Raw genomic sequence first — 24,899 nt, forward strand, 5'->3', positions numbered from 1 at the left:
CACATCGGGCTATCTCCTGGGTCCATTGAGGAGAATTGAAATCCTTATTTTAGTGTTGTAAATCTGTAGACTTACTGCTATCCTAGCTGAAGATTATTCTTATATTTCCGAATAAAAGACTCTTCGAAAGTTTTTTTTCCCAAAAGTGTTTTGTATAAACAAATATTCAAAGAGCAGTAAACACTTTAAAGAACCTACATTAGGATATCTTACACAAGCGATTTATATTAATTCATTCTGATTTTTTTTTAAATGTATATTTTGTACATATTAGAAGATCGAAGGCTCGAAGAAAACACACACAAGTAAAGATAAATTACCTCTGATGAGCAAACAGTGTGCTTTAGTGGAAAGTTTACTGTGAGATCTCATGTGGTGTCCTTTAAACGTCAAATTACCAAGATTCTTATGTATATTATTCACAACAGATGAGACCTATATATTTCAACTTATTTAATATTTCCTATTTTCGTCTGTTACACCAGAAATGTAGGATAAAATGACTCATTCTCTTGTGTTAAATGCTTAGAAAATTGAAACAACAATTAGTGGGTGTTAGTTCAACACTTACATATACATATATTACCTCTTGTGTTTTGTGTGCTTTGGACCGTATAATCAGTGAAGTGATGATTCAGAAAAAAAATGGTTAGATATATTACTTCAAAAAGCCAATATGGACTTCACCGAAACATCTATGGATTATAAAACGAAAACACTGGCATTCAGAATCACTTAAAATATTAACGAAATAAAAATTCATATTCTTTTCACGAAATGCGTCGAGATAAGAGTAGCAAGTAGAAATTTACGGAAATGGTTTACCTTCCTTGAGACGAATACTTTGAACGACGTTTGGTTCCATTTCTATGTATTTTCATCAGGTTGAGATATATTGTTATTTGCCGTTGACATCCTTGATTGGTAGTTTAATGTGGCTTTTAAGGATGCAACCGCAGCATTAGATTATCGTTTTTAATCATAATATTTAGAAAAACAAAAAAAGAAAAACGAAAACGTTCACAGCAGATTTTAGTGGGGGTGTGGACTGAGCGACAAGTGCGAGTAAAATGTTTAATTTGGATTCAAAAAACAATCTTAAGTCAGTTTTTCCTCGTTTTTACAAACCTTTCTTCATCTTAGTAATGCCGTGAGGATCTTAAAATATGATAATCAGACGGAGCAGTATCTAGTGAACAAGATCGATGAGGCACAACTTCCCATTTTAAGGCCTGAAGTTTTTCTTGGGTCATTTATGAAGTGTTTAGGATTCAAAACACAATCTTAAGTCGTAAAAATCATTACTCTTCTATATTGATTAATGCAGTTCTTTTCCTTATCAGTGCTTGGTGTTAGCACTCCAACTGATGACAATATCTTTCAGCTGTGATTTGGATCAAAAATTTGTGATAAACTGCACTTCCCAGATCTCACCAAACACAAGGCAAAACTTTTTTTTTGGATATAAGCCATTCTTCGGTGTTGGTACAGGTGTGTAACAGAGATTCAACAATTGTCTCTTACGTTTAATATGCTCATAACAAAAAAGACACTTCTCGTTGCCACTAACAATTCTTTCCAGAATTGGTTCATGAGCAACGCTTGTTTTCAAAGATTAATAAATAGTGACTCTCTCAACATGTTAATTATCCGAAAACTAGTGTCCAAGTTTTGAATCTTTTCCAATTTCGTAGATGTAGGTAATGATTGTTACATGGAGCTGTTGACCTATTTCTCACCTAGTCAACTTTGGAATGCTTCAAATATTAAAATATTGACATTGAGAAAAGGCATAAATTTGCAAGTTCTTTTCCTCAAACCGAATGACAGCTTTTTGCATAAAAACGTTATTTACTTTCCCACCTAATATTCTCTGTGATAATTCTTTGTATCATTAAAGTTTTGTGCTCTGGTAGTTATCACTATGGTCACAATTTTTGTGTGCACAGCATCCCTGATGTGTTTCTTTAAGTATTTGTTATACATGCACATATGTATATAATTGAATCGAAAAATTGATATTTCACATTCTGTATTTTATTCCATACAAAAACTTTGTTTCTTTATTTTAATTTTTACTGAACTTCTTATTCTCACCCCTCAGTGTAGACTCCTGTACGTGGTGAGGGGAACTCCCAGGGAAGGTTCTGTTCTTACAGATTACCTCTTCTGGGATCTAAACATCCACCCACGTGTTTAACGTGTTTGGTGACCCGTGAATGGGAGGAGAGGATCCTGTTGGTTGGGGGTCCAACCATAACACACCACTTTGACCTATAGACAGGCAGCCTTGGGGTGACCCCCCCCTTGAATCAATAAGCTGGTCCACTTGGACTATGGTCAACCAGGTGCCAGTGTTGAAAGTTCTCGACAGGTGTTGTGGACTTTGTGTCTGATGCAGGTGTTTGGGTGTAGTGCTCACGAAACCCTGTTGTTGCTTGACAATGTAGTGGGTCTCCTCATAGGGCTCTATGGTGGGTGGGGTCAGAGGGCACTAACAAGTGGAAGGATGTAAACTTCAAACACCCTATTCCTCATCAGAAAATAAGTAAAACATTTTGCAGAAGTATAATGTCTCAGTGCTGAAATAAAGTTATTAAGCTTCAACCTGTAGTTTATACGATCGAAAGAACTGATATTTTAATATATTTAAATACTTTTATCAACTTGTTACACTGTTAGCTCCCACGTATAAACTAAAGAGTGCATCATTGCCAGTCCTCTCTTGTTCTGGCAGTATGTCTTGCTCCATTGCCCCAGAGTAGCATAACCTAATTCTTGTTTTCCCTGTATAACCACAGACTATTCGATGCACTTGTGTCAAGGAATCATCTTCAACTATAACATCTTTAAATTCATTGTTCATTTCTTTCTCTATTCCTTTTGCTTTTCTTCCCTCCAATAGGTCCTCTTCAGTACAACTCACATTGCTGATCAATGGGGTCATTACAATTAATTTCACTGCCCTCAACCCTGATACTGCAGTTTCTAATTTCCTGAATGTCATTGTTAACCTGAGCTGATTCCTTTATTGTAGGTAAATCCTTAAGCTCCTACTGTCATTTCCCATACTTTATATTTCTTTTTTATCTATCACCTAAATTTTAGCTAGGACAGCTACCAACCTGCAAACTCTACATATAAATTCAACATTCTCACTACGAGCTTCCTTAAAATTGCTCCGTAGTCCCGATACCCAAAGTAAACTATATATGAAAATAAATCACAATTTTTCTTAATGTATTGCTGGTAATGTTATTTAGCAAAAAACGTGTTTATAACAGCCATAAATTAGTTATTAAACAAGTTTTTTATACTGACATTTGACATGTAAATAAAAGAGAGTTTATTTGTTTAACAATTAAGCACATTCAACTCCTTTACTCACTCGAGAAAACAATTGTAGGTCATCAAATTATCTGGTTGTAAATCAATTTATTCTTCTAGGCAACCAAAAATTTGACATATAAGTATATTTTTTCATTTTGTATAATTATTACCATAAAATTCGCAAAACCACAAAAATTACAAAGGGTCATTTTATACATAGTCCTTTCTACTTTGAGAGGCCCAGCATGGCCAAGCGTGTTAAGGAGCTTGACTCGTAATCTGAGGGTCTCGGGTTCGCATCCCAGTCGCGCCAAACATGCTCGCCCTTTTAGCTGTGGGGACGTTATAATGTGACAGTTAATCCCACTATTCGTTAGTAAAAGAGTAGCCCAAGAGTTGGCGGTGGGTGGTGATGACCAGTTGCCTCGAATTAATACGCTCGAGTTAATTTTGATAAAAGTTTAACGATGCAAATAGAAGGCCTCATTAACTGTTAGAGTGTAGAGTAATTGTGTGAGCAAACTTTTCCAACGCCAATAATAACCCATTATTTATGTTGAGTATTTCATAATATATATGTAAGGCTTTATTGATTAATTTTTGTGTATTATTTAGGGAGATAATCAGTTCATCGTAGCAATAAAAACATGTAGATCAATCTGTTATCCGTTTTAACATTCTTTCGCTTTTTCAGCCGTGGGGGCGTTATAATTTGACGGTTAATCCCACTATTCGTTGGTAAAAGAGTAGCCCAAGAGTTGGCGGTGGGTGGCGATGACTAGCTGCCTTCCCTCTAGTCTTACACTGCTAAATTAGGAACGGCTAGCACAGATAGCCCTCGACTAGCTTTGTGCGAAATTCCAAAACAAACAAACAAATAAAAATTCTACTTTGAGTTTTTTCGTCCAATGACAAAACGAAAAGAAGTTCGAGTTACCAACAGAAGGGTAAATTATTATTATAGCGACGTTTATAGGAGAGATAATTGTTATGAATTAATATTCATACTTTGTTAGTTTTATATCTCAGTAACTGATTAAAGCATATTCTAATAAACTATACATCAATACAAAACTATTCTCCTTTTAGAACTTTATTTACAGAATACTGACTGGTGGAAACAAATTTTTTAACGTCTTGGTATTTTGAAAATGAGTCACGAGTAGCTCAAAATACGGAGGTGTTCGTGATAAACATAGTATTTGCTTAAGCAGCTAATTAATTAAAGTGTTTGTCTCAGGAACATATTATATTGCAATTAAAGTACTTTTACGACCAGACCAATATTCAATGGATAAATGTCACTAGATTATTTGTTCATTTAAACGTTTTGATTTACTTTCAAAAGATATTGCTTTTATCATTTTAAACCCAAAATTAAAATTTTGCAGGAGATCCCTGATGTTAATAAAAGCCCTAACAACAATGTAATAATGGGAACAAAATCCAAGTTTGTCGTTTTTCAATACAATTTTATGAAGAATACATTTTCTTTTTCAGTTACCGTTTGTAAAACATAATGAACTTAATTTATCTTTATAAGCTTGTCTTTGATGAAGTTGATGACTTTGACAAGGAAACGTGACTATCAGCTATTTAAATAGCACTGCTTTGTTATACACTTCTGATTCACTATTTTCCATGAATATGATACTAATAAAGCCTGATGTACGTATTGAACGAAAAATAAACATGGTTTGGAAGGATGGCGAAAGTCGTTCCTTGTATAGACTTACAGTTACCTTTAATACTCTTTTAGAAGATACTTAAACTAGTCTTAAACAATATACGTAGTTTTATTAATGTGTGTTGACAACGCAACATGATCCGAAGTAACCTGCACCAGGCATCTCCAAAAGAAAGACAGGTAATCGATTCCCCTCTCAACCAGCCCGTAGTTAGTCTAACCGATTAGTGAGATATCTCTATCGCACGTATAACACATGTACAGTCTATAAACATGGAGCATGTTTTCTTGATGGTAGAGAGAAGGCGAATGGTAAAAGGAAGCGAACCATGGAACCTCGAAGGATCATGCAGTTTATGTATTATCATCGTGAAATAAGTAAACGCTAGTCTAATAGTACAGATATTATGCAACAAAAAACGTATTAAAATGAAGAATAAATTGAAGATTTTGAGGAAAATGTTTTGAAACATTTGTTTTTGTTAGGAGGACATGGGATTATACTAATGAACATTTGGAAATTGTTCTCTTTTTCTTATCCACATTACATGTTATATCTTCTTCTGACACATGCTTCCATTGAAAGCAAATGAAAATAAAGCTCACTTTTAGGCTTAATTTTTATCGCATCTTAAACCAACGACAAGATGTATTTTAAATAACATAATTACAATTAATGTGGAAAGGTCATATCATAAAATGAGATAATAAGGAATGATGAAGGAAATTCGGGAGATTTCACTATTTTGTTATCTCTCTGACTATTTAGTTGTTTACATATGTCCTTAAACGTTCCTCTTTATCTAATCAATCCTGTCATTCAGAGATCTTCAACACACACTAATTATAAATAATTTTAAATAGAGGTTGAAATATTTTACCGCTTGATTTCAACACTTAAAAAGAAGATAAAGGACATGAATAAGTAGACGTTCTATCGGTAGACGAGAAAGCCATTCAGTTCATTGTGTTCTCGCTGCCTCATTTCTTTTCTCGGCCACCAGTGTACGAGAAGTTGTTAAGCGCTTGTAACTCTGGGTATCTGAAAAGTTTGTAAAAATATTTTATCGTGACGGATCTCAAGTGAAACTTTCTTCCAAAGTTACATTCTGCATAATATTTTTTAAAAATTGTATTTCAGTTTGGGACTAGTCCATTATTGTAGTTTATATAAACTAGGTCATTAAAAGATTTAGCATTACTTTGTAATCAACATTTAGGTTTGATATTCGGTTATGAAGTTAACCTATCAGATACTGCTAATGGTAATCAGTGTTTTGGTTCAGTCTTTATTATGAACTGAATCTGTTCGGTATAGTTCACAGCAATCAACATATTGATTCATCCTCTTGTCATGAAGTAAGATGTAGTTTATTGAGAAAGAAAAAAATGCAAAGTCTTAATTTTTTTGAAAATTAAGAAGATCTGGTTACATAATAACCAAAAAGTATCTATTTTGTCATACTGCAAATAATAGAAATAAGTAGGAAAACACACAATATAGATAAGTCGACTTTCACGAATGGCCCGGCATGGCCTAGCGCGTAAGGCGTGCGACTCGTAATCCGAGGGTCGCGGGTTCGCGCCCGCGTCGCGCTAAACATGCTCGCCCTCCCAGCCGTGGGGGTGTATAATGTGACGGTCAATCCCACTATTCGTTGGTAAAGAGTAGCCCAAGAGTTGGCGGTGGGTGGTGATGACTAGCTGCCTTCCCTCTAGTCTTACACTGCTAAATTAGGGACGGCTAGCACAGATAGCCCTCGAGTAGCTTTGTGCGAAATTTCCAAACAAACAAACTTTCACGAACACCCAATTAGATGACGTCATGGATGAATAACTATGTTTATATTCAAAATTCATTTAAAGTTCACAAAATCTAGAGTGGTGTGGACACATTTCTAATTTTAGTTTGTTTGTTTTTATTTATGCACAAAGCTATCTATGCTCTCAGTATCAAAACCTGTTTATCTGTGTTATTAGTACGCAGACACTTCACTGTGCTCCTGGAAAGCTGTTTAATAATACGAGATATGTGTAACGTTCCTTTTATTTGATTGACAGAAATTTTATTTTCTGAATGAATGAAAGCTTTTATAGAATTTATTGTTATCTATTGTTCAAGAAAATAAACATTGAAAACTCAAACTGTTGTATAGAAATAAATCTGTATTCAATGAAAAATTAAAATATGCCTAAAACGAGATAAGTAATCATAAAATATATTTTAACATTTTTTTCAATGTTGAAAGATCTTTCGTAAATTTTCTATTTTATTTATTTTTCTTAACTTGTTTTAATCTTTTGATAAACATTAAAATTTGCTGTCAGCTATCGATAAAAAAGGAAATCTATATTGATAAATTTAAGTAATGGAAAATATTACAAAGGGATAAACGGTATATACCTTCAATAATAAAATTTATATATACAGTTACGGTTTCGATGACAGATGTCACTTTCATATTGCAAGTTTACTTCTTAAAGATGACATTTTTTATCTTTGATTCAATTCTCATTTTATTTGTGGTGTGTCACGTTTGTTCGTTTTATTGGTGATAAGGTTTTCTAAATATTTGGCGTTAGTTGTAAATAATTGTGTGAGTAATGTTTTTCAGAGGTTGTTTATAAGTAGTCGTAACGTTTGTTCTTCATCATAGCAGAGAAAAGAAAAACAGTCGAAGCTCTGAAGTTAAAAAATAAAAATAGAATTAACTAGGCCAGTGGTTCTTAACCTTTTTTAGTGTTTGCACCCCTTTCAAATCAGTAATCATTTCTCGCACCCCCTGGAGAAATATAAAGCATACTCTTATGTAAAAAATATAGATTTGCTTTAATTATTCATGGGCATCCTCGCACCCCTGGTTAAGAACCTCTGAACTAGGCGAAACATAATTAAAGAGTAACCACAACAGAAGTCTTGTGAATGAACAGAAATATAATTAGCTGCACTATATTAATAAAATAGATCAGTATGGTACTAGATTCGAAAACTGAATATTTAGTATACTAGGTAATTGAACAATTATTAAAGAAAAAAAACTGCACAATATTATAAATATCAAAGGGACATTTAGGGCAGAAGAAAAATACAATACAATATGTGTTAATTGGAAATTTATAAAGCACATTAAAAGCAGCAGAGCTGTAGTCATGTCAAATTTATTAAGCTTTACATTTTCCAAATACATGTTGAGGTATATAGCCTGTGTTTATTATTCTGAATATTCCACTTTTGAGTTTTGTAAGTACGAAATTTTATCTCACGGTTCCTCAAAGAGTTTGTCTTCAATGAGAATGCTGTTGTTACATTGTTGTTGATAATGAGGTCCCTCACTCTGTTTGTTTTATTTAATGTATTTCAAGCTGAATATGCATATTAATTTGTGAATTATAGTACATTTCCATTGATTTATAATCCACCTCCCTGGTACAAAACAGTAACTATGACCCAACGTTCTCCCAGCCAGTCTAATACAGATTATCTCACGTGTAGTGCTCTCTATAGCAAACCTTCTATTAAAGATTCAATTATACCTTAAAAATGGAAACAGAACTTAATAAGGTAATTGTAAGAAATCAATGGAAATGTGGTATAATATACAAAAGTATTATGTATATTCAGCTTGAAATACATTAAATAAAACAAACGGATATGAAGGACCTCATTATCAGCAACAATTTAACTACAGCATTCACTTTGAAAACATACCCTTTAAGAACAGTGAGATTAGATTTTGTACTTATAAAACTCAAACAGTGGAATATTCAAAATAATAAACATGGGCTACCTCCTACCTCAAAATGTATGGTTTAAACAATTTCTCATGAAGAGAACTCTACTTTTTTTGTTTTGTTTTCTGTGTTTCAAATTATCAAGCGTAGTACCGCATTTTCTCTAATGCCATAAATGTTCCTTTGATATTTATGCTATTGTACTGTCTTATTAGTTTAATAATTCTCTCATTACCTAGTTTATCACTGAATTACAATTCTAGTTTACTATATATTCAGTTTTCGAATATAGTTCCATAGTGTTCCATTTTATTAATGTCGTGTGGCTAAATATATTTTTATTCATTCACAAGACTTCTCTAGTGGCTGTTCTTTAATTATATTTAGCCCAGTTAACTGTGTTTTGAATTTCTTAGTTCAGTGTTTCCACTGTTCTTTATTTTGTTTCTGCTGTGTTGAAGAACAATCGTAACTACTACTTATTAATAACCCCTGGAAAACATTACTTATACAAAATAATTTACAACTAAATCCAAGTAAACAAAAAACCTTTTTTACCAATAAAATGGACAAGCGTGACACACAAGAAATAAGATGAAAATTGAATCAAAGGAAGAAAATGTCACGTTTTCAGAAGTAAACTTGTAATGATAAAGTAACATCTATGATCCATATTGTAACTGAACTTATTTTTTTATTATTATTAAAGATATATTCGTTTATTTCTTTGTAATATTTTTCATTACTTACATTTATCAATACAAATTTCCTTTTTTATCGATGGCTGACAGCAAATTTTAATGTTTATCAAATGATTAAAACAAAGTTAAGAAAAAATCAATAAAATTGGAAATTTACTAAAGATCTTTTGACATTGAAATATAAATGTTAAAATATACTTTATCATTACTTAACTCGTTTTAGGCATATTTTAATTTTTAATTGTATACATCTTTATTTCTATATAATATTTTGAATTTTCAATGTTTATTTTCTTGAACAATAAATTATATGACAGCTTTCATTCATTCAGAAAATAAAATTTCTGTCAATAGAATAAAAAAACGTTCCACATAGCTTTTATTATTACATATGTTATAGGTTTAAAAACTTTCCAGTGGCACAGTGGAATGTCTGCTTACTAACAACACAATAAACACATTTTTGATACTTGTGGTGGATAGAGCATAGATAGTACAATGTGAAGCTTTGTGCATAACTACAAACAAACTAAAATTTCTAAAATTTGCAAATGTGTCCACACCACTCTTTATTGGTTATTTTGTGCACTTTGTCGGAATTGTAGAATATAGAAGATATTTATTCGTCCATGACGTAATATAATTTAAATTAAACTAACTCTTCTTCAGTTGATAAACGAATAACAAGAATTGTTGGTAACTGTAGTTCACAGGTTCCATTATTTCTTATCAATTGATTGAGAGGAAAGCAACAATGGCTAATCGAATTATCACTCTAACAGATATGCATGATATTAAAAAAGTATGCAAAACTGCATACCTTTGATACAGTGATATTTGCCCTACCTTTGTTGTGTTGAGAACATAAAGTGTGCTCTTTCTGAGAACTGAGAAATATATTTATTGTTTGGTTAGTGTATACTATCATATTATTATTAGTTTAAACACCTCTTCATAATGTAGCTATATTTGAGAAAAAATGAGAAATCACGAACTTCCTGGGGTTCACTTTTTCTATCTAACACTTTACTGTTTTACTGGTGTTTACGTGCATAGCATATTTAAGGTACTTTTTATCAGAAAATTGTGATTCTCATTAACTACTAGCTGCAACTGAAGTATTATAAGAGGACAGAAGAAAATGTCTCTAAACATGATGAGAGAACAAAACTAAAACGTTGGCTTAAGTGAATTTTCATATAATAAAGAAATAGAATTTTTCACACCAAACTATTAAGAATGTGAAATACATTGAATGTAAATAGTAATCCATCTGATACTAGCATTATTAACTTTGTATAGATAGTACTTTAAGGTATTCATATAAAACAACAGTCGGAAATTATATAAATAGTGAGCTTAGTCTAGGAAATAGAGTTTTTAATTTGATAGAAAAGATTAAATATTCAAAGGTAATTTCAGAGAAATGATTCAGTTTTACAAGTTATTTCATCAGTAGAAGTATATTGTTTTTTGACATTTTATCACACAGTAATCTTATACTTGTAGGAATGTCTTGGTTTTGTGTTTGTACCCTTGCGTCGTGAATAGTTTTTTTTCCTCATAAATTGAAAAGTATCATGATTAGAATAATGAAAGTAGGGTATATTATAAATATTATACTAACACACATCTACATAAAATTTCTATGTAAATTGAAGGACAAATAGAATTTGTCACTCTATAGAAGACTATAGAGTGACATACGAACACCTGTAATTATTTACTGTAAGAAAACGTAACTTGAGCATACTTTTAATCAGGCAAGTGCTAAGGATCGTAACACACAACAGTATCTATCCAGGAAAACACTAGCGATCAGAACATAGATGATTGTTTATCTGAGCAAATACTAGAGATATGAACATTGGTTACTATTTATCCAGACGAGTACTAGAAATCAGTAAAACGTGCGCATGCCATGAATCACGAGTAGAATTATGCACTATCTTGGCTAGAACACAGCATAGCATATGAACTATACAAGCAAGAAATGAAAATACTTGTTACTTTCAATTTCAGTTTGGAAGTACATCAAGTTCACATGGTGTTGTTCGTTACTAAGGTATAGTTAGTTCTTTACTTTGGTTTTTCTTTAATTTTTGGCTTACTGTGTTTCTCCAAAGAATATTACAAGATGTAGCTTTCAGTAGGTCCCAGGAACTATGAGGAAAAGAGCACCAATAAAGTTATTGAATGGTGAAGAAGGAAACATTACTGTGTTTTGTAGAAAGACCACAAGACAACCTTCAGAATCTTGACTGTAGGAGTTTGTTTTTCTTGCTGTCATTAGTGAAAATGTACAGTCTCTTACCTGACTGAATCTGTTCATTTTCAGGTCACACTTTAGTTTCATTGGTCAATGGACTTTCAGAATGACCAGTACATTGGAATTATCATATGGAGGTAGTGAGAAGATTTGGCACCAAACTAACACACTTCTGATTTTGGTTCATGAAACAATAGTTTATCTGTTTACACGTTTTAAGAGCCAAACTAAAAGAAGAACTGTCTGAGCTGGATAACTTGGTTACACAGAGTTAACCATTAACATTATGATGAGTTGTATGTGTGACTGCAATGCATCCAAGGGAAGAGAACCTAAAACTTTGCACACATAGTAAGGGGATGGTGTGGGTGTGTACCGAGGTACTGTGTGTTAGATTTGACTCAAAAATGTTCTTTATCCTAATTATTCTGCTTTGTAAAGGTCTATAGAAAAGTACCATTTTTCTTTGTCTTACTCAGTGCACTATTTTCAACATAAACTTGGGAACTCTCAACATTTGAAGTAAACTAATTTTGGAAACAGAAACAGTGAATACTACAGAATTTGAAGACTGAAAAAGATTCAGATAAAATCACAGCTATAAAATAATCAAATATGATAAACTAAAGTAAGTCTATTTGTTTTTAAAAAGGGTTGGACTGAATTAAGATTGGAAAATCGTAAAATAAAAATCATTAAAGAATTGGCACATTGGGGTAGCTGTAGAAGTAATTAAAATAAAGGAGACACTTAACTGGTATAGTAAGATCTCAGTTAATCCATTCCTAGGTATGTCCAGGTTAAATGGGTTATAGCTAAAATATTCCTGGTTGACCAAGTATGATAATGATTGAAAATGTCTGATGACCAACGCTGTCGGTGAACAAAGGTCATGGAGTGACATTATTCACTGGACAAAGAATGTAAGTTGAAATTCTTAATATGAGTATGCTTTCTTTGTACACATTTCCACTAAATGATCAAGAAAAAAGATGTTTAGCATTAAAGATATCAAATTTGAAGTAAAGAGGACTGGAAGGTTAAACACCAACCATCTAGTGGAAGAAGACTATTGTATTGTTTGAAATGATGAGTCGTACCAATGATGAAAATTAGTAGTCTGTTCTCTTAATTATACTTTTAAAATTAAACAATAAGTTATCCTCTTGTAAACACTCTCAAACTCCTATATTTTGTTTTTTCTTGAATTAATTTTTTTTACCTTGTGTTTTCCTTACATCATTACAATATGTACCTGATTTGCATGTTTGTTTGTTTTTTCTATTTATCATTTAATACTGAAACTTATGTTAGTGAACTTTCTATTTGTCTTTCCTACAAGAAAACATCTCTTAAATTGCAACTTCTATAACTTTTTGAGAAATAAAAATTTATTCAATGTGTTTAGGTAAAAATAAAATATCTACTATTTCTAAACTATTTGGTTCAGAGACATCTCAAGAAATGTTTCTAGGAACAGAGGGATAAAGTTAAGAGCAATGAATCTGCCATTACAGACAAGTGCTTACAGACTTGATCATTTATGATTTGTAAGATTCATTTAAGTCACATTGTAGATTTGCAACTATATATACTCCATAATAGTAAATGTTGGTTTGTTATTTTAGGTTCTTAACCCTGCAGGAGAATTTCACCCTACATGAAACTGCTGCTTATATAGGTGCAGTAATCTGAAATTGTATAAAGCACATTATTTCAATGGCATTTACTGTATATGTATACTAAGAACAATACATCTCTGTGGTAACCTGCTGCTGATATTACCAGCAAGCAGCAACATGTTAACCCAATCACATTATGTCAGGGTTTACAGAATGTCATCAAGACCACATAGATTTCTTTGAAAACCTGACTGACAATTGTCATATTTTATATCCAAGAAGGTGCTGTGGTAGTGACATTTTCCAATATTAAGCTACAAGGTAGGTATTTCGAGGTTTTAAGTAAAGCTGCTGATAAACCTAGCAATTTTTATTGGAACTCATAATCAAGTATTCTTTATAAACATAATAAAGGAGAATCAAAATTAATTTAATGCATCACTTCTTAGCTTGCAACCTGAGCAAATATAATTATTGTCAGAAAACAACAAAATTATAAACCCTGTCAATTTGAAACTCCTTCAAAGTTAATGAGCATATTGTTTTTTTTGTAACTACAAAGGGTAACAAATTGTAAATAATGGAAAAGTAATCAAAAGTTTTAATGACATAACAAAATCTAAAATATCATCAAATGTTTATACCATAATATTTTAGTAGTATTAAAAAAGGTAAACAAGTTCATGCTTTTATGGCTTTATGTTATGCACAAAAAACACTTTTACAGGGGCATAAAAACTGTTAATGCTTACTTCCTTTAAAATTTATCAGGAGTAAAACTTGCTGAAGACAGCAGTTGTATAGACTTATGAAAAGTTAACAAATGTTTGAAAATATCTAGATATTATTATTTTTGACTAGAATTTCTTCTTTATGTCTGCCTTAGAAATTTTCATGCTACTTGTGAAGTTCTGCTGATTGTGTGAGTGACCTCACACAGGTCGTGTAGTAATTATGGATTATAGTCATGTTGACTAATTGTTTTTTCAATTATATTGTGATGCTACTTGTTTGGTGATGGTGTGTAAGGCAGAGGTGAGACTGTTTCTTGTTTCTGTTTTTTATAGTATTCTTTGGCTAGTGTATCAAATATGTTTTTGAAATAACCAAATACTTTGTTGAGGTCAGAAAATGACTGATTTGGGGTATATTCAGTGGTGATGCACACCAACACACACATCCTAAATAGATCAGATGTATTTAAATTGGGTTTGATAAAGGCAAATTCTGGATGTTATTTATCTCATTTAACTGCTTTAATATCATGCTGAAAAGGTGTGGTCAGTTCTGTAACAACTGACATTCAAATCTGTAACAACACAGAAAGGTAAAATACTACTCTTTATATTATGACATAGGCTTTTTCTGTCACTTTACCTTGCTTGTGGAGAGTGAAGTTAAGTGTTAGATAACACTGCACAACAAAGTTTTTGCTTCTTGAACACTGTTGGGTGTTCCTTGTAGAGTTTTGGCTGCTGATAACGAAAATCACATCCACATTTGCCCATTACCTACAGTTTCATTAAAATCTTCAGTTTTGCAACCATGGGAAAACAATATCAGGGCAACTGGAATTTGTCAATGCTTGCTGACTACTGTTGGGCACTGCAACGTGTTGCACCAGACATTGAATACAAACAAAAATCAGGAGCAAAACACTTTTAATTATGTTGAACTTACTAGCGTATTACAAACATAAACACAATTAAATAAGTTATTGCCAGTAAACAGTTAACTGTCTATTTCTCAAAGTTTCTACATGATGAAGCAAAACCAAAACTGTATTTGTGCATACCCACCAGGTACCTGTCACAATCAGCAAAACCTTTTCAGGAAGCAAAACATTTAAAAAAATTTATTGTGCAGTGTAATTTGTGTATGGAGTAAAAAAGGTTTATTATCTTAATTGTACCTAATACAAAAGCTAGATTAGACTAGCTTTCCCATAAGTTATTTCTATGTAATTCAATAGAGAGTGTGAGCAAGAAATTTTGGAATTTATATATTCCCATTGTTGTATGACTTTCAACATAACAAGTACATGATATGTATCTCAGGACAACTGATTATACCAAAATAAAGCTGAGAACAATGTTTTGACCTTCTCAGGTCATCTTCAGAATAACAAAGAAGGAGTTTGCAACAGTTGTTCTGAAATACATTTTACTTCAAGTTGGTTTCTCACGAAATGCGTGATATATTGTTAATCACTTAACCTCCCCCTACATGTTGATATGGCATGTTTTGGTAAACATATAAATACAAAAATTTTGATTTTTTTTTCTTTTTTCCCATTATTGCATTTGCTTGTTTTGAAGTGGTGTAAAATGAGCAGGAGAATATGTCAATGTGAGGTTTCATAGTACTAACAAACATAGGATTTTATAGTTAACTGAAGACTTTTAAGAATTACTACATAAGTGTTATTAATACAGATAATCTTTGGATACGTTAATGATCTGGCTGTCTAAGTAGGTCATAAAGGTTTTTAAGATTTTATTTCTTAGAAATAGCAAATAATAACGTAAGTTGAATCTTTCAGACTGAGTTATTCAAGAAAAAGTTAAAATACTCTCCAGGATTATTATGGTTTTTATACCTTATGTATTATATAGAAACCGAAATACATCATGATGTATTCAACCATATCAATATTGCTCTTGATACATAGTCTTAAATGTGTTTAAAGATGGAACCTCTTTGCTTTCTACTTTTAGAGATACATTTCCCTGACTTTGAAATCCTGACATAAGTAAGGAATTTTTTAGAATTAGTCATATATAAAAGAATTTCTAAAGTGTGGAACATCAGGTTCACAATTTCACCCATTTAAGGTTCTAAATATTTATTTTTCAGTGTTTTTTTAAGGTCTGGCACTAAAATTATACTAATTTTTTCACTTGTAATTAGTGAGAGTTAAATATTTTTTTTAGGAATGGTTGTAAAAAATGCAGTTTTATTGCATATGAATTCTGCAGTTATAACACTTAGCAGAGACATAAATCAGGTAGATAATTGTGACTAACCAACAATAATTGGCTTTACAAGTACAATGAAATTATTAACATAGCTAATATTGATGTAACTTTGTTGAATGTTATTTTTATACATTTTAAAAATGCATGTTGGGACATTTTATCTGTTTTTATAACTTTAAAAAAATTAAAACTTATGTAACAAGTTGTGGTACAAGTATTGTGTACATATTAACTGTACATAGCTATCTTTAATATTAAATTAGTTTTCATAATTTTTGTGTGTTTTTCGATACTTAGGTCACTGATATTCTTAGGGTGAATAAAAACAAGCGATAAAGTCTGCTTCATGTAAATCACACACCACAGCATTGAAGTGTTTTATCTTGTTACTCTTAACATGGATACAGTTCAGTTATATTCATTTCTTGCAGAAAGGTGATATAACTATTTTAATTTCAGGAACTGATCCTAAATCTGTACTGTGTGTTTTTTATAAGTAAGGACAGTGTAAGGAAGGTGACAAATGCAAGTTTTCCCATAGTGATGTTGAAAGTGAGAATGAAAAGAATAGTATTTACGTAGACTTGAGAGATGAAGGTAATGTAGTTTATCTTGTTATCTATGCATCTATTATCTACTAAAAACATAAAGTATAAAGGTCTTTTAAATCAACTGTACAGTTTTCTGTGTTTGTATTATTAGTGTTAAACTACTGAAGCATTTTAAGAGTTTAAATGGCAATCTTCAGTTGTACCTTTTAGAAAATTAATGAAGATAAATCTAATTCTGTTAAGGGTTTATATCTTTCTTTTCAAATATAAAATGTTTAAATTCTATATTTTTTGGTCAAGATGAATTTTTATCTAATAAGTAATTTGGATTTCAATCAGTTAATTATTATTGACTGCACTTGATAAACCAGAATAAACATATGATGTCACAGAAGAATATTCCTGTAGCTTTCAAATTGTCAAAATATTTTCAGAAATAAAACCACAACAACAAAAGAAACAAAATTCCTGTCTCTGGTATTTTTCCTCTTTTCCCTGAGCCTTACATTAAGAACATTTGTTCACAATCATGAGAGCTCTGGGTATCTAATATGTTGATAAACCAAATTACTGCTGCAGTAATATATGATCAGTGTATTGACGATAGAAATTCCCATTATAGCTGAACATGCTACTGGTAAGATTTCCCAGGAATTTAGTTCAAAGTTATATACAGACTTTAATTCTTAGGAAATTAGATTCATGGGTTTGGCCAGTGATTTCTTCTTCTTTTCAGTAAAACAATGTTTCTAAGTAAGAATGTAATCAATGAGAAGACATTTGGACTCTCTGTTTTTCTTTGTTTTTAACACTTTTTATTTTAGCCTGTCATATTCCACACCATTTCAGGAGTTTTAGTTTTCCACTACTTTTCATGCTTCCAAGTTGTTTGCTATGGAGAGAATTGCTCTTCTCATACTTTTGTTTCTGTTGATACCAGTTCTACCAGGGGACCAGTACATGTTGATAAACTTTACCATGCTTGAAATCTGGTTGATATACCTGTGGTAGTTGTGACTCAGATGTCATTTGTGTGGCTTTACTCTTATTTACACATGAGAGAATTGTACATGCAGTAAAGCCTTTTGTCAAAGTTCATAAAAACCACTAACTCATTTTCTGACATGCACAAACAAAGAAACTTTATATAAAGAAATCAGTTGTTAAACAAAAAACACCATTTTTATTACACAGTGTAAAAAAATGCAGTCATCAATGTGTAGGACATAAACAACCTTTAGAGAACATTTCAACAACCATAAATCTTCTATTAACATTGAAAATGATCTCCCAGTTGCTCAGCACTTTTCCCAACCCACTTGGGTTATATGATTTATCATTTCACTTCTATCAAGACTTCTTGAACCTACGTGTTTTTTTATCATGAATGATGTGTTTAAAATGCTTTACGTTTCTCAATGACCAACTATTAGAGCTGTAAGGATTATTGTTTATTTCTTGTTGCTCTAATTCTGAATTTTTACCATATGATATATACAGTAAATATATATATATATGATAAAAACTTATTTTAATTTTTTTTAGTGATAATATAATCATTTTTAAACAATCCACTTAACTCTGCACACAGTAGCAATTCTTGTGTGCCTACTCTTGAGTTTTTGCTCATGCCACTAACCTTGAACTATTTCCCACCTAAACCACATGTTTTGACATGAATTCCATTAGTACATAACACAGTCATCATGTAGTAATATCCCTTCACCAGTAGGAAGGTCAAACATCCTCCATGCTCATGGGTCCCTACAAGAACTTGCACTTGAAATTATCTTTGTTCATAATTTAGGCACATTCATTTTTTAACTTTGAAAGATTTTGAGCAATCTTTGTGATTCATTTGTTAATCTATTTTATCAAGTTACTATCTTTTTGATAATATCTTATGACTTTCTGAAATGTACAATCGTTTCTTTTCATGGTTTCTGTGCAAGTGAGATCTATTTGTGTGTGACACCCTTTTCTCTGTCATTTACATTCCCCAGTCTTCCATACATGATTTACGTCTTGCTCCACTCATTTGCCATGAGGTCTTCAAGATGCTCTTCTTTCCTTGGAGTCTTGAGTGGAAGTTTCTTTCCATCATTTTATCATATCTTTACTCAATCATCTTTACCATTCCTTGACCCATGTACACTTGTTATTTTATAATTTCCTTTTCTCACTCTCTCTGCCTCCTCTGACCATACTCTTCTACCAGGGGGGTTATCCTTTGTCTGCTCTATTGGTAGCTACCTCTAAACTTTGAACCTAGTTGAATTGCTTTTTTTATCTTTTCTACTCACTTCATAACCAACCTTTGCATCACTTTGGTTTCTACCCTTTGTCTATCGTCTCTTCCTCCTATTCCTCTCTCCCTATTGTTTTTCTTCTGTTTTCTGATCCTTAGCACCATTGTCTTAATAACACAGTGTTAGAGCTTTTGGCTTTAAATGCCTTATAGAAGGTTATTTTTTCCCTCTATGGGTTACTGCTCCCACCTCTGTGTTGAACCCTGAATCTTGGAAACTGATATCTTCTCTTGTACTTCTCTAAACCACTTCTGATGATTCTCTTGTTCCAAATATAGGAATTTCACTGTCTTAATATATTGTTTTGGCCCAACCTTTAAATTAAGCTGGTCGATGTCTTCGATACCTTTTATCACCTTCCAATAATCCCATCATCACATTACACACTATTTTGAGGCATGACTCTTGCTCCTAATGTCTCTAGCCATGTTATGAGGGCTTTAACTTGCTATATTCACAGTCTTGGCCTTTGTTTCTTTTCCATTCTGGACACATGGCTGCATTTTGCTTTTACCTTTTCTTCAGGTACATTCATTATTAATTAAGAAACAATTTCTCTGAAAAGGCATGTCTAAATTTTTGGGTTGTTTCTGACTCTTATATTTGTTCCTTTTTTCTCCATTTCTTATTTGGGCTCATCCATTTTCACTTTGTTTGCAAATTATGGAATATCTGGTTACCTGAGCTCTTTTGATCCAGTGGTCACATAACAAACAGTCTGGCTGTATACACCATCTTGCTTGTGCTATTCATTTCTATATGTGTTCCCTGCCATCTCCCCCCTCTCCCTCCCAGTGTCTTGTTGAAGTTCTGTAACACCCCTTGTCAAGTTCTGTTGATAGCACATTATTGACCAGCTCTTTCTTGGTTTCCTCTTTTTTCCAACTTGCTTTATTACTCTTTCATCTGGGAATGTTGTCCTTTATTGTTCACATGTGGGATTGTCGTTTTTTTTTCTCAATGGACTCTTTCTCATGTTGTATTGCCCTTCTTTCATACTGCTTGATTCATGCTTTCACTCTAGGATCCCAAACACAGTTGGTAATGGTCTGTCCAGATGAACTCCTTACTGTAGAGGTAGTTCTGGAAATTTTTAATGGTAAAAAATGATGGCTAGACATGCTGATTCAGTAACAGAGTAGTTCTCACTACTTAACAACTTTTCACTTGTATGTATTACTGGAAACGGTCCATCTCTATATTATTGTAAGAGCACTTTCCCAATTTCAAAGACTGAAGCATCAGCCTAAACAGTCAATGGTTTTTTGAAGTCTGGAATGCAACCAGGTGTCGCCATTTCCACATTACTTTGTTCGATAAGCCTTTCTTGGTTAGGTTAGTCAATGGTGCACTAATTTCAACATAATTTGGGATGAATTTCCTGTAATATCAAAATAAATCCAGAAAGGATCTGACTTGTTGCTTTTTAGTCAGAGCTAATGTATCTTGTATTTGGAATACCTTCTTTTCCATGGCTGTCTTTAAGTCCCAGCACATAATATGCAGTGTAGCATTTGGATGGTCTGATGGTGAGACCTGCTTCTCTCACATGTTGTAACAGCTTTCTATATTTCTTTATATAGTCTTCCCATTTTACAGTATGTGTCAGGATGGCATCTGCATAGTGCTTGATATTGGTGGTATTGCACAGCACCCTCCTTGTTATGCAGTTGAATGTTTCTGCAGAGTTTACTTGGCACCTGCTGAAATTGGTAACATCCATCTAGTATTAAAAATGCTGTCTTCTCTGTAAATCCTGTCTTCATTAGAATTTGGCAATAACCTTTACTGCAATTGATCTTTGAAGAGAACCTGACCTTATAGTTTCTAGGTTTACCATTGATTCAGAGTTGAACTTCATCACAAGATTTAGCATTTGGAAATTTATTTAGAAACAGTTAACCTATCTCTAATTTTGAGATTAAAACTGGTAAATGGTAGGCTGAATTTGAAGGCTTAACAATTCTAGCTTCCAACATTACCTCAGCTTCCTGCTTTGTAAGGTATTTCATTGCATAAGGCATCTGAAAGGGCTTCACTTTAGTTGGATGCCATGTTGTTGTGTTGAACAAGGCCTATCATTCCTGGTCTATCCATGAAGATATCTCTTCTCTTTCCATTCTTTTATCAAAATTTGACATGGTTATATATCATGTAATTTCCATGCTATTTGCACTTTTACTATAGTTGTGCACATATTGGTCTATTTATTTCCACTGTCCTTCACATTTTCTTCTTCCACAACTTACCACTGTGTTATCATGGCTGTGGTTTACCAAATGTTATACACTTACTTAATAGTAATGTAAATTTATAGGTGTGTTGGGCTACAAAATTTTCTACAGTTGATATCTCTGACTTGCTGGCAGCAAAACTGACAAAAAATGAACAACATGCACTCCACTTGTTTTTTAAAATAATATATGTTTGAAACAAGTTAAATGTATGTACAAAATTATTTGCACTATGGAAATAATATCTGTATCTTAGACACTATACAGTTTTCTTTTTATTGTCCAAAGTACACTTAAGCCAATTCAATTGTTTTAGAATTCAGTTAACAAGCTAAACTTTTATTTCTTTTATTCACAGTAGTGTCATGATATCACATGAGCGACTATGGTTGTATCCTTAACTTTCAGTATTATTCTGTTTTTTGTATCCAATTATCATCTCTCTTTTGTTGAAGTCCACATATGTGGGTTCAATTGGTTTAGAACACCCTTTATGAGACATTATTCTCCTTATCTCTTTCAAACTTTAAATTTCACCCTAACCTACCAACCATTCACTCCCACAACAGTTAACTTTACAAAGTCTAGCTTTTCTGTGGCAGAAGTTCTCTCTCATGTGACTTTTACTCTTTTTTCATTCATCTAGTTGTAGTTATTTATACATGTATCACAGTCTTGACATCACTGGATTTCAAACACAGTGTTCAATAGTCTCAACATCAGTGAGTTAGAAAGTAAATTAATTAGTAACACTACCTGCACTAAACAGTCTTATATTCAAGTTGGTGTAAAGATTAGGCACAAGTTTTCTCTGAATACTTTGTTATTACATTATTATTGAATAATATCATAATTTTATAAAGTTATATTTCCTGCATATAAATCGTTATCTGTATGCATTCATAACATTACATCTTGTTCTCTGTAATTTATAAAATTGTGTTCTCTATGTGCTTTTATAATATTATATCTAATTTTTTACAATTGTGTCATTACATTCTGTGTACTTCAAGAGAGCAGCTCTTAGGTCTAACTTGACAAGAATTTCATTTTAAACATTTTTGGCCTGGAAAAAAGAAAAAAGTGTTTTATTTTCTGTCTATCCACACTTCAATACACGTTCACTTATTGAATTTCATATTTTGTACTCTTGTCTTCCTCTTTTCATGTTTATGAAGGATAGTATACTTTTAAAATATTTTCATATAAATGTACATAAGTTGGTATCATTGTTTTAAGTTATTTAGATTCTTTATACACTAGACTTTATTGACTGGTAACAATTTAGATCTTTATTACATTCTTTTAACGAAAACGTGTGTGAAGTGTAACAATTAATATATAAATTTGGGAAATAAGTACATACATATATATAAAGTATAAAAGACATCATGTACAAAATTTTTATTTCTGTCATGTATGTTCAATATTTAATTAAAATATATTTTGTAAGCATAGTATCAACAAAAAAACAACAACATTATTTTGGTTTTGTAGATAGCAGAGAAGAAGGAAAAAGCTCAAGTGGAACAGGACAGGAAAAAACTAGAGTTTAAAGCTGGTCGTCACATTGGTATAAGTATTGTAAAACTGTGTGACTGTCATCATATGATGAGTATTATTAGTAAGTTAAAGTTTGTTGACCATCATCTTGGTGTAATTGTAATAGATGAACTCTACTGGTCATCCCTTAATTCAATGAAATATAACTGCATGTTATCATCATAGTGTATCTATTGTAAATATTGATATTGTTTAATTGACATAAGAAGTAAGTGATCAACAATTTGTAAAATCATTCTTGAAATTACTGATCATCACTGTGATATAAATAATAATATATTTATTTTCAACATAGCTTGTACTTTGCTTTAGAAGAGGTAAGCTAACCTTAAAAATAGCAAGACAACTTGATGGAGAATTTTAATATTATATGGTACAAAATGCATTATTAATGAATGTGGTCATAGTGCATATTTAAACTTGTCAAGTTTATTCTTTTCACTGTTATGTATGTTGATCTGAAGAGTAATCTAGAATCTTCATCGTTATGAGTCTTCAAACAGCTCAGTGGACGAGAGATGTTTACATTCAGCCCAGACTTGCCTGAAGAAGGATAGATGGGTGAAGATGAGGCAGCATGTGATCTATTTCCTGGAGAAGATAGTGAGGTATTAATATTTCATTTATTATCAAAGCATGAGGTCTTGTTTGCATGCTATTTTATCTCTTAAGGATTTTTTTGGAAATGTTAAGGAATTTTGCTTAATTAAACAGTACGTGTTTTATCCAGTTCATTAATATCATTTGATATCATAGTTTGTTTATTCAAAGAGAAAAAAAAAGTTGTACAGTGTAACATTTATATATTTTTATTTCTGTCTCCACATTACAGGCTGTGGTATCACAAGGATGTTGGAAGGATTCTCTTTATCCAAAAAAGACATAATTTTCATCTCTCTCTTTTTGATTAATACCAGCAAACTTGATTGTTAGTGTTGACACATCAGTGAACAGTTTTGTAGCTGGGAAATTGAAAATTGATTTTAAAAGGCTTTATAGTTTTGGAGGAAATAAAATGCACATTTAAACTCAAACCAGAAGTTTAAAAATACACACATTAATTTGCTTTCATGGTTAAAAACATGAAATAAATATCTCATTCAAAATATTTTATGAAAAGTGAATGAAATAATGAACAAAACTGCCTATGGATATTGTATTAAAGAAAGGACATTAGGTGTTTAATGAGTCGGTTTACAATCATTGTAAATGGCGAACTTTCTTCATTGAATGTGAAGTTTTAAGTCAAGTTCTAGAAAAGTCAATTACTTATGAAGAATCAGTCCCAGTTCCAGATTTTTCTTAACTGGAAAGGGGGGCAGTGAGACATATGCTGGGATTAAATCTGAAATTATGGTAAAACTAAATTTGTGGACAGTAGTAGCTTTAGGGTTAGAGAACTATTTTAGCCTCCTCCCACCAGTGCTAGCTCTGTTAAGAAATATAATTGAAAAATTAATATATAGAAATGTTATTTTTAAATTTTGTCTATGTCAATGCTAATGTGTATGAAATATATTTATCATAAAATTTGAGGGCATTGGAACATATAAAAATTTAATCTTTGTAAACTTTCTTTGCAATTGCAGAACTGTGATTCATATGTGGACCTAACAGCTGAGACCCTTATCCTGCAAGCAAATGTAGGATTAACATTAACTAATCTTCATGAAGTGGACAGAAGAAAAGCAAGCCTATATGGTAAGGAGATGAACTCAGTGTCAAGTATGTACTGCATTAAGAAGTAACTATTATAGTAGGGAGTTGTGCCTTAAATTTAATTCAAGTGTCTGTTGAAGTTGGAAAGTTATAGTTAAGATTTAATGTGAAGTATCAATTTTAATAAGAGAATTGTTGACAAAATTTGAAAAAGTATGTTATAATAATATGAAGTTAGAGCATAATATAAATTAGCTGTTAAAG

At 32.0% G+C, this 24,899-nt stretch overlaps 2 protein-coding genes across 6 annotated transcripts in view; one reads left to right on the top strand and one right to left on the bottom strand.

Annotated features, from left to right (window-relative positions):
- LOC143243067 (solute carrier family 22 member 3-like) overlaps window positions 1-24,899 on the bottom strand; it is a 136,908-nt gene that overhangs the window by 32,071 nt on the left and 79,938 nt on the right. The window lies entirely within an intron of this gene.
- Window positions 7,482-24,887, top strand: LOC143243095 (uncharacterized). 5 transcript variants are annotated; one of them, XR_013023880.1, is made up of 5 exons: window positions 7,482-7,614; window positions 16,779-16,916; window positions 22,911-23,037; window positions 23,469-23,584; window positions 24,566-24,677. XR_013023880.1 is itself a non-coding variant. In XM_076486832.1 (4 exons), exons 3-4 carry the CDS (start codon window positions 23,534-23,536, stop codon window positions 24,722-24,724), a joined length of 210 nt encoding a protein of 69 aa, XP_076342947.1. In that variant the 5' UTR covers window positions 16,641-16,916; window positions 22,911-23,037; window positions 23,480-23,533; the 3' UTR covers window positions 24,725-24,887. The 5 variants fall into 5 exon arrangements, 2 of the variants coding, with proteins under 2 accessions (XP_076342947.1, XP_076342946.1); XR_013023881.1 differs by lacking the exon at window positions 7,482-7,614 and adding an exon at window positions 13,063-13,400; XR_013023879.1 differs by lacking the exon at window positions 7,482-7,614 and having other exon boundaries at window positions 15,249-16,916.

Source organism: Tachypleus tridentatus, unplaced genomic scaffold, assembly GCF_004210375.1.
Source record: "Tachypleus tridentatus isolate NWPU-2018 unplaced genomic scaffold, ASM421037v1 Hic_cluster_2, whole genome shotgun sequence".
Classification (NCBI taxonomy): Eukaryota; Metazoa; Arthropoda; class Merostomata; order Xiphosura; family Limulidae; genus Tachypleus; species Tachypleus tridentatus.